General features: G+C 45.2%; 1 protein-coding gene across 6 annotated transcripts in view; it reads right to left on the minus strand.

Annotated features, from left to right (window-relative positions):
- Positions 1–5,217, minus strand: part of LOC118318401 (ephrin type-B receptor 3-like) — a 60,383-nt gene extending 55,166 nt beyond the window's left edge. For 3 of the 6 annotated variants that reach the window (XM_035648021.2, XM_035648022.2, XM_035648020.2), the window contains exon 1: positions 4,422–5,215. In XM_035648021.2, the coding sequence (XP_035503914.1) occupies positions 4,422–4,485 (64 nt within the window). In that variant the 5' untranslated portion in view covers positions 4,486–5,215. Of the gene's footprint in view, positions 1–4,421 lie in introns of all 6 variants that reach the window. The other 3 variants (XM_035648024.2, XM_035648025.2, XM_035648023.2) reach the window with 3 other exon arrangements.
- Between the last annotated feature and the right edge of the window lie 5,853 nt (positions 5,218–11,070).

Genomic DNA, 11,070 nt, shown 5'->3' on the forward strand with positions numbered 1-11,070 from the left:
TATATAGAAAGATAGATAGATAGATAGATAGATAGATCGATAGATAGATAGAAAGATAGATCAATGGATAGTTAGTGATTCAATGGTAGAATTGACAAAATGCATCTCTTTTATTTTGCAAATCCACGTCCACGCCTCCTGAGCAGCTTTCCACTCGGCCCCTCTCGAGTGCCCCTGTGTCACCGCCACCACGCAGCCACTGATAGTTTCCCTTTGTCCCTTCAATCGGGAACCCTAAACACATTTGTTCTGACATTTGCTTTTGAATGTCACGCAGGAGAGCTCCCTGAGCAAAGTTTACCATCGCAGCCCCGCGGTGAGTCGAGTCCCTGCCCGGGCCACACACGCTGCTGCTGCGCTCCTAAATCCAGCCTGGTGTCCCGAGGCCTCCTGGCGCAAGTGCGCCGGACAAAATGGATGGACATTGTTTAAGCGAGATACGATCCTCCCTCTTTTATATATATATATATATATATATATATATATATATATATATATATATATATGCTTGTGTGTCCAGATTTGGTGTTGTGCATAATATCTAAGGGGACTCATACCAAGTCGCCACACGTAGAACTTTATTTTGATTGTCGTTACATTAGTTGGGCTTCATTTTGAGCGAGGCACGTTTTCTATTGGTGGAGATCGAGTTTACGCATATTCGTCACGTCTGGTGGAAAATCCCCCCTTTTCTTTCTTATTTTCTATCCAGTGAATGATGAGATAGATTATCATTCATATTTTAATTTTATTTATCTTAGCATGACTTCATTCTTGGCCAAAAGGGTGATTGAGTCCCTGAAGATCACCAGCTGGAAACAATAATTTACGAAACTTCTCCTTCTCCGCCTTTTCTACGGTTTGCCACCGCCTTACATGCCGAGTATGTCTTATACATTATTATTATTATTATTATAACTGAAACAACGATGTCCACTGTGCGAGCAGGGCAGAATAACGCATGTGCGTCTGATGAGAAGTGAGCCAACTGCAAAACAGGCACCGGAGAGCTCCCGTGGAGGTGTGATCTCACCCTCAGGAAAAAACACTGAGGAAGAAAAAAACAAACATGTGCGCCTCCAAATGCCTGATTGTGCATAATCATGATAATCATGAAGGAAAAAAACACGGGGAGTGACTGTCTTAGTTTGGACAGACAATTATTCCAGATGAGACTTGTGTTCAGAAAGTCACCAGGAGAGTTTCTATGAGTTTCAATTGCAAGCTTCACATTTTGGGGCCATTATAAATTCACACAAAACTTTTTCTTTTTCTTTTTTTTCACTGAAGAAATGTGGCAAAGAAAAGTTTTCCCCAAGAAGAACTCCTTCTGATGCATCTCATGCAGGCTGATTGACGCATAGATAGGTAATATAGAGAGATATCTCTTATTTGAGTTTGAATCTTATACTGCACACCAGGGCATGCGTTGAGATGATAAACGGCATTAACGTGCAGGGTCTTGCTCCTCGTTGGCCTGAATATCATTAAGGTGCCTACAGTGAGCATAGCTCTCCCCCCTTTGCTTCCTTTCTCCATCACAAGTAATTTACACCGAGGAGTAACCAAACCGCCTGTGCGCTACACAGGACTGTCATCGACGCAATATGTCTCCTCAGCTGTAAGTTCAACAGCCAAGGCCTTTTCCTACACCCCCCCCCCCCCCCCCACCCCCGACCCTGACCCCAACTACAGCGCAACGAATCCACGTCTCATTCTGACAAAGAAAAACCAAACCCAAAATGGATCATGGATTTCACGATCGAATGAAAACAGATATAAAAAAAAATGTTGGTCCGAGTTCGGTGAACACATGCAGCACATTTGAATATCCAAGATAACCCCCCCCCCAAAAATGTCGAATCAACCAAATCAAGTGAGCCAAATGTTATGGATGGAGTGAGACGATCGTTACGCGTGTATGTCTGCAGCCACAGTAGTGTAAGTGTATGCGTGCGTAATAAACTCATTAAAAGCAAACAGCATTTACAAGACTGAGGACGTTGAGTTTAACTAACACGTGCCCATTTGTGTTAAAAAAAGACAAAAGGAAGGAAATAAAAGTAAAGAAAACACACATTAATTACGGGTCTTCTCCCCCGGGGCTGTGTGACCCCGGGGCCCGGGCAGCAGCGCGGTGAGGCCGGGGAAACCTCCCCAGCCAGGCCGCTCGATTCCACCGAAATCGCCATAAAGCCGGAGAACGAAGTCTGAGCAGCGGCCATAAATCACCCGGCTGTATTAAAAGCTTAGGTAAACCCCCTGCCAGGTCAGGCGGGCGCAATTTATGGCGTCACTTATGTAGTGAATAGATTGTTCCAACGAAATACATCAACTTCGAGCCGGTGCGCCACCGAGTCACTGCACTGTATTGTCGAGGAACACGCCGAGCTCTCTCTCTCCCCCCCCGACTCTCCCTTTCTCCCCTCTCCCCCCGACCCTCTCTGTATTCTCCCCTCGCTCCTCCTGTCTCTATACCTGTGGAGCCCCCAACTCTTGCGCAGGAATCCACCCGTGCAGCCAAAGCCATGTGTTTTGACTCAGCGGACCTCTGCTGCGGTCCGGTGGCCCGCGGGGGTCCGCGGGAGGGGAGAGGGAACTGTGGAGAAGTTTTAAAATGTTTTTCATGTCGTGGAATCTACAGTCTTAATGAACCCGGAACGTCAGATTCATAACGTTTTGTTTTTTTATATTTGGGCCTTATAAGCTCTATGATGACGCGACCATAACGTTATCGAGACTGTACAAATAAAAACAACAGCCGTTATCAGGTGAGTGGGCCTCGGTGCCTCGGCGTGTTCGTGCTCCAACAGAGGAAGCAGCGGTGCGGAGAGTCATTTGGTTTGAATGGGGATTTCACGACGAGACAAAGACGCGTCGTGATGTTTTTCTCAGCAGCGACTGTAACAGGCCCACGGATGTTTTTCTCAGATTAGGGTCAAGACACGGTAAAAAAAAAAAAAAAGAAAGAAGAAAAAATTTAAAAAAAAGTGATCTGAGAGGCAGACTTGGTTCAAGATGTGGGGGCTGTACACCAAATTGCAAAAAAAGCTGATATTCACTTTATATCCTTCAGTTTTAGTAATGGACGTTGAATAATTTATAAACGACCGAGTTAACTTTTCCTTGCAGTGCAAAGTTCTCTGCCTTTGTACTTCGTGCACATCCGCTGTTTCTGCCTCGCTTCAAATCGAGTAGAAAATGGTCAAAGTTTATGTTGCGTTTAAAAAAAAAACCCAAATCGGTCCGATAAAGAAGAGGGGAAAAAGTCTACAAGTAAGCACAGGTCGAGAAGAGAAAGGCGTCTACTGAGCCAGTGGCCCACTGTCCCACTTTCCTACTGGCACCACAAGCCAACGGGAGCCTCGCCTGGGCTCCAGCACTCATGGTTAAAGCTTTCGGCCCCTTCCAGCCTATTCTTTTGATTCTCCAATATTCCTCATACTCCATTCGCCCCAAACCGAACGGATGGAGACATTCGTAAACGTGGGGAAGAAATATCACGAGGGGCCAAGGACGCAATCTCGCCGAGAAGAAGATAAGCTAGAGTTTTCTCCCATCGATTTTACGCACGGCCAACGTCAACACCCAGCCAAAAACAGATGGCTTAGTTATTGAAAAGCCACTGCCACGAAATGAATAAACATTTGCTGCCCACATCGAGGGGAGAGAAATTAAACATTAACGAATGCAAGAAACGAAATGAAACAGAGATAAATGAACGGTATAGTTGCTTAGAATTCACCTACTAAATCATATTCTGAGTCCAAAAGCGCCAAACATAGTTGTATTTTTTTTTATCGGAATAAAATCAGCATGCCATAGAATCTCATTGGATTTTTTTTTTTTACAAGAGTTTACTTCGGATTCAAAGTGACAGTCCACATGTCAAAAGGCCACACACTCACACGGCCCCTGAGACACAAGCAGCCGACCTGGGGGGGGGGGGGGGGGGGGGGGGGGGGGACGTGTCTGGGGGAGGGAGAGAGGTGCCCTGGGTCCGCGGCTCCCCGATGAGATACAGTGTGGAGCTAATTTCCTTAAAGTGACGAAGAAAGCACCAGCAGCCGGCGAAAGCTGACGTTACAAAAAAAAAGGAGAATACACTACTGCAATTGAAATGGATGAGCTTTTGTTGACGCGCACAACAATGGTGTATTGAAACCTGTGCCGGCCACGGCGCTCGGCTGCGTAAAGCCGGTAAAGCCACATCGACGATCCCTGAAATCCAGGCAGATGGTCCCTTTTTTTTTTTAGAACGAAACGTTAGTGTTTTAATTCGAGGACGACAGAGAGAAAGAAAAGAAAAAAAGGCATTAGTGAAGACAGGAGCCTCTGAGGCGCATCGGCTGCCGGCTCGCGTGTTGTGGAGGAAAAAGACGCGCGGGGCATAACAACCATCCGAATAGGAAATGTCTTACCTTCAACGGCGGACACCATGGGCAGCAAGAGGCTGCATAAGAGCAGAAAGTAATCCATTGTCATGACGCGGGCAGGTCGGACATGTAAATAGACCCACGGGAGAGAGAGTGAGCGAGAGGAGGGAATACAATCCTGGGCGACCCGCCGCTCCACGCACCCGGTTCCCTGTCCCCGTCCCAGCCGCGTCAAGCCTCCAGCAGCAGAGTTGCCCCCATTCACCGACACGCGTCAAGGTGAGAGTCCGGAGGAAATCACACCCCTGGTGTGTGGAACAGCAGAACGGTGGTCTCCAACTTGCTTTGTCGAAAACCTCAGAGCAGGCGACGCGCGCACGTCTCCCGGTCCGCGCCCCCTCGCATGGAGCGACTCGGCGGAAAACAGGTAGTCCAGTCCCCGGGCACCATCCAGCCAATATTTCCAGCAATATTTTTCGTTGGGGGCGCAAAAAGGAAAAAAAAAAAGAAAGAAAACACAGCCTTCTCGGGGAGATCCAAAGACTTTTTTTTTCTCTTTCTTGTTTTTTCAGAGGAGCAGGGGCAGAAACGGCCGCGCTTGTGTCAGAACCATGGTCTTAGATGGTCCCAGCTCCGGGCACGTGCTGCTCTCACATGCGTCCGCGTCCGAAAGTGTGCGTTCCCGCGGAGGATCAGCCCGACGCGGGTTGTGCAGATATTTAGTCCCTGAGCGAACTCGTCAGCTCGGTCGTTGGTGGCGGTGCTGGCGTGGCTGCTCGGGCCGTCTGCTGCGCTCGGCTTGTGCACTGGAATGAGGCGCACGGTCTGTGGAGGAATAAGGAGAGAGAGAGAGAGAGGGAGAGAGAGAGAGGGAGGGAGGGAGAGAGAGAGAGGGAGGGAGAGAGAGAGAGAGAGAGAGAGAGAGAGGGAGAGAGAGAGCAGGGGGCACCGGGAGGAGGAGGAGGAGGAGGAGGAGGGGTTACGCGTTTGAAGCAGCTGCACAGAAATAAGAAGAAAAAAAACATGTCTACCTTGACCATCATTTAGTCTCACATTCATTATCAAAATCAAATGTCTGTGTTTAAAACGAGGCTGCGTGCACCACATTATGTATTCATGTATCTACCCCCCTCCCCCCGGGAGCAGTCTTTGTCTCCTGCAGCTCACACACCGTCTGGTACACAAATAGAACAGGTTCATATTATATATACATTTTTTAAAAAATGAATAATTCTGCACCACATTTTGAAATCGATTCTTATTGTCAATTACTTTGCAACCCTGCAAATGAATCGCCTCATCATTGAAAATGTTTCCTCTTTTTTTTCTTTTTTTTCAGTTTCAGCTGTTTTCAGGGGCCGTGTGTCTCTGTGCCGGTGCCGTCCCCGGGACTCTCATCCCGGCTGCACACACGGACACACAGCGCCCCCCTGCGGGTCGCTTCGTTTTGATGTAGAGCAGAAGTGAAGGTTCTGCTTGAGATTGTTCTTTTTTCTTTTTCCTTTTCTTTTTCTTTGATTAAAACGATTTTCTCAATACTTACATGACTGCACAGCTCTAAAACATCCGGGAGCAGCTCAGGTGGACCTCAAAGGGCTCCTCGTTCACTTTGAGACTCTCTGTGAGCATATGAACACGGTCACACACATACAAACACACACACACACACACACACACACACATTCTAAATTCTAGACGTCGTTTTAGAATTTTTAAAAATATATTTGAAAGAATAGAATGCAACGTTAAGGCAACACTTTGAATGATTATCTCATTAAACATCAACATGTTTCACACATTTCAAATTAAGAGTCTGGTCTTTTAAATTAAGAGTAAAAGAAACAAGAAGAAGCAACACTTTTAAATATAGTTGTTAATAATACTACTAATAATAATAACAATAACAATAATAATAAAGATAATAATACAGTCAGGCTTTTTTTTTCTTGTTTGGATAAGTGGAAGCGGAGCATCTGTCTTTACAGCCCGTCTCCTCAGTCTCTCTGCCTTTAAAAGTGGTTTTATTGTATCAGTAAGTGCTTCACTTGATACTCGAAACAGCAGTAAACAAACTTAAAGGATGTGCCAAGAATAATGCGTTACAGTCCAAAGGGAAACTTTAATATGTTCTTTTTATTTACAGGAGACACACACACACACACAAAATACTACCGCTTGGAGCACATCTTTCAGTTTTAGGGGTCATGATGGTGGAATAAATGATCGGAACTAGCCTGTTGGTCTCTCAAGTAAAACCCTGTAATCTGTGGATGATTGAAAGGACAGTTGCCCCCACAAAAACAACAACAGTGAGTCAGCACACAGGTTCTAGGCACATGCTCACATGTACACAGGGAATATTTCAACAGCATTGACACTTGCGTTTTTGCTGAACAATATTTTATTTTTCATGAAAAATAAATAAATACATTTTAACTGAGCAAAAGTCCACACAGATGCATTTGATTAAGTCAGATATATATATATATATATAACAGAAGGAGATGACAATCGCAGTTCTGCAATATGAAAGGCTGAATGTGGCACAGTCAGAATCAACACATAGCATAAGTAGCCGGTGTGCTACATTATTAATCATGTCGAATATTGATGTGTTCTCTGCAGGATGTATGCGACGAGAGAAGAGTGGAGCGCTGAACGCTGTTCTTCAAGTACAGCTGTTATTATTAAAGTTAATGTGGGGAAATTGCAGTAGGATGCTAAGTCATGTGTCCTGGTTAACTTCATCCTGAGAGGAACGGATAGCTTTTGCTCGAACAAATGGAATTTGTGGCCCTTTCTGCAGGTATATAGAGAAATGTTTGCAGTGTTTCAGGAGGAATCTCGACCTGTGAAATGTCAAAGCGAAACCAAATGACCGGTGAGTTAGTGTAAAGTTGAAAGGAGATTGGATGCCGTTTCCTGGGAGGTGCAAGCGGACAGATGTAACCATGCACTCTGTTGGTGTGTGTGTGTGTCTCCGTCTTCCCAGTCCATCTGTGTTGCCACTGACACAGAGTTGGCAGGTAATAAAAAAAGTTTAATGAGTTAATGTTCTGCCATTTGGCACATTATTGGTACTTCAAGGGACTACCACAGTGATCCAACTTGTTGTTTTTGTGATCAAAAACTCTTTCTTCTCTCCTGAATTATATTGATATCAAAAGATATTTTCATTTGTGAAAGGGCAGAGATGTTGACTCTCGTCAGGCTGAAATATGGCACTTTATTTCATGGAAGAGTAAGAGACAGTAACATCGTGCACCAGTGCATTCAAGTGCACCAGATAGTTCAGGTGATTCGAAGGTCAGATATGGATCTATTTTAATAAATGTGAATTATATTGTCACTTAACTTAAATAGAAACTATGGAAACTCTCAACTCAAAGGTTTCCATCTTTGTGTTACAGGTTAACTTGCACAATATGTAAAGATAAATATTTAAAGAAAGCATTTTTTTAAACTAGAAGGACGCTCAGGGTGAGCATACCTTCACCAAGGCTAACAGCATAGTTTAAAAAGCGCATTTATCTGAATCCATTACAAAATACCCCACCAGCAAAATTATCATATCCACAAAATATCCACAAAATATCCTCAACAACTTTTTTTTTTTGATGGTCGATGATGAAAAAAATGAAAATAAAAGTCTTCAGTCTTAAGTTTCAAACAAACCCTCACCGTCAATATTTAGCTTTTTACAAATTTAACATATTGACATATTTATTAAAATGTCTTGTCTTTTTTAATTCAATGCGAAAAGGAATTTTATCTTTTTTTACATTACTCATGCATTAAAGTATGAATCAGAAACACAGATTAAAAGGTTGGCCTCACGTTTACTATATTTTTTGGGGGGTATGTCTTATTAACACAAATTTTTCTCACATATGGATTCCTAGTGGGCTTAAAGGGAAAAGGTCTAATAAGTGAAAGGATGTGGGTAAGAAGATCTGAGGTGGTCATTTGTTGCCAAAACCGCCGAAGCCCCAGATTGTGCCGCCTGGCCGCCACTGGGTTCACGACTAACACCTCCGTAACTCGCACATGCTTCTGACTGCTTATAAAAGGAAACGGAGTAGAAAGGCTGAAGAAAAACTTTGCTAAGTAAAGAAAACATAATGACAATTTAAACATTTAGCTTTTCATGTGGAGTTTCTACCGATTTTTGTTGGGAGCATGTTACGTCTTTGAAGTTTCTCTCTTTTTCCTGAGATCAAAAGAGCAGAGATCCTGGTCTACGATTACCAGGGGTATTTCTCAGAGAGTTCCTGAACCTCTAACTGTATGCCAATTTAAAAAAAATAAAATAAGTGTGTCAAACCATAAATACGGGCTTGGAATAAAGCAACACACTAGGTGGGGGTACTTTTTCCAATGACTGGAACATCCACATTAATAAATCACCGGTACTGTACTTTATGGCTATACGGTTACGTTTTTACAAAACTTATGGAGCAGGTTTATTTTTCTACATTTTATAGTGTGTGCCATTCGAGATGGTTTGACGGTTGAGCGTTTTCCCCGTCTATGAATGGCAGCAGTAAAACTGCATATATACAGCCCCGTTGTTATATAATGACTTTAACGGGTCAAGATTAGAGCTGAAAACACCCAGCGACACACAGATAGACTATTTCTGGAGACGTTAGATTGATTTTTTTTTCCCTTCTTCCTGGAGGCTTACCCATTACCCACAACCAAAAAATGCTTGTCCCTAACCGTTACCCTATAATATAGTCTCCATGAGGACGAGAAGACATTTTGACTCTTGCCGAAGACCAACTTCCCTGAGACCGAACTGAGGACGCCAGGCCTGTCCTGAAGCAGCGTCTGCTCTGCTTTGAAGTCCGCAATTAGTTCCAACTGTAACAAACACATATAAACACATACTGTACGCAGACAAAGAGAGAAAGGTCGTCTAAGTGCTCCTGAGAAGCACCTGGCAAACATTAGAAACTCAATAAGTAAAGTGGCAGACATTTTACTGCCATATGGAAATTTCTCAAGCTTACACCTACTGCGCCCTCGCCAGACCCTCGCTAACCTCATCCATCCTTCCTCCCACTCATCTCGTGCCAGGATATCAGTGTCTCCTTCTCTCTTAATGTGTGCACTCACACACACACACACACACACACACACACACAGACCCAAGACCTTTTCTGACATGCGGTGAACTTCTCTTCTCTTCTCTTTCCCTTCCTCCTCCACCAATCATATGACCAGACACAAATACACACATTTCACCCCCACTAGCATGCATAAAACTGCCTTTTCACACAGACACACACACACGCACACACACGCGCACACACACACACACGCACACACACACACGCACACACACACACACACACACACACACACACACACACACACACTGTAGCTCTTATGTCTGCTCTGGTCTAATAACAGCACTAATGTGATGTGAGTGTGAGAGGATCGCTTTACCGTGGCAATGTTGAGGGAATGGTGAGCCATTGGTTATGTTAGAGTTTCTTTTGACGTGTGTGGGTGTGTGTGTGTGTGTGTGTGTGTGTGTGTGACTGAACAGGCAGAGAGTACTGGTAGTGCTGGTGGAGGAGGAGCGGGTGGTGGGTGGCTCTGGAGAATCTCACAAGGGCTCAAAGCTGGAATCCAGGCAGAAAGGAGTGTGTGTGTGTGTGTGTGTGTGTGTGTGTGTGTGTGTGTGTGTGTGTGTGTGTGTGAGAGTGAGTGAGAGAAAGAGAGAGAGAAGGGAGCTGTTCACGAGAGTTTTGGGGGTGGGGAGGTGTGGGGGTGTAATCCTCCAGGCCTTCACCACTGACCGAGCACTTAACACAGGATCACAAATGCAGACCCGACTGAACCCCCCCAAGACCACCATCATCCACACTCCTCTACAGACAACAGCACACACACACATGCACGCACACACACACACACACACACACACACACACACACACACACACACACACACACACACACACACACAGACCCAACACCACATCCAGTGTCGCCTCCAGCTCCAGTCCTGCCGCTGTAAATCTGCACCTCCTTGCCAACCCCCCCCTCCCCCTACTCTCCCCTCTCACTTCCCTCACCGACGACACTCCAACTTCTGCCACAAACGGCTACTGTGTGTCCCTGCTGAGTGTCTATCACCTTTCAGCAGATTCTCTAGCTAACTGAGAAAAGATACACTTCACTGTCTGAGCTGACTGTAGATTTATGACTCAACCCCCCATCACCACGACCCCGACACTGTCTCTGTGCCGACTGACGGATAGACAGGCGGGCATTTAGGCAGACAGCCAGTCATACTTAGACGCAGTCACACACGTATGAGGATCACAGTGTCACACAGGCACGCGCACGCTTAGCTGACAAACAGCCCGGGCATGCAAATGACATGCTGCGTCGACAAAAAAGAAAGAGAGAGAGAGAGAGAGAGAGAGAGAGAGAGAGAGAGAACTGTTTCACCACTATGACAGGATCACGTAGAGAACAGGGATAGAAACAGGCAGTGGTGTGACAGGGCACGCTGGTGTGTCGGGAGATGTGGGTATCGGGTTCGAGGTGGCGGATAAGCGATCACAAATCTGGCAACCGAGGATTTAGTTTCTGACTTTACATGAGATTGTCAATGGCGAATTAAGCTTTCCAGCCACATTCTCAGCTGCCTAACCTTGACGGTAATCACTGCGAAA

This window comes from Scophthalmus maximus, chromosome 13 (genome assembly GCF_022379125.1).
Source record: "Scophthalmus maximus strain ysfricsl-2021 chromosome 13, ASM2237912v1, whole genome shotgun sequence".
In the NCBI taxonomy this organism is placed as follows: Eukaryota; Metazoa; Chordata; class Actinopteri; order Pleuronectiformes; family Scophthalmidae; genus Scophthalmus; species Scophthalmus maximus.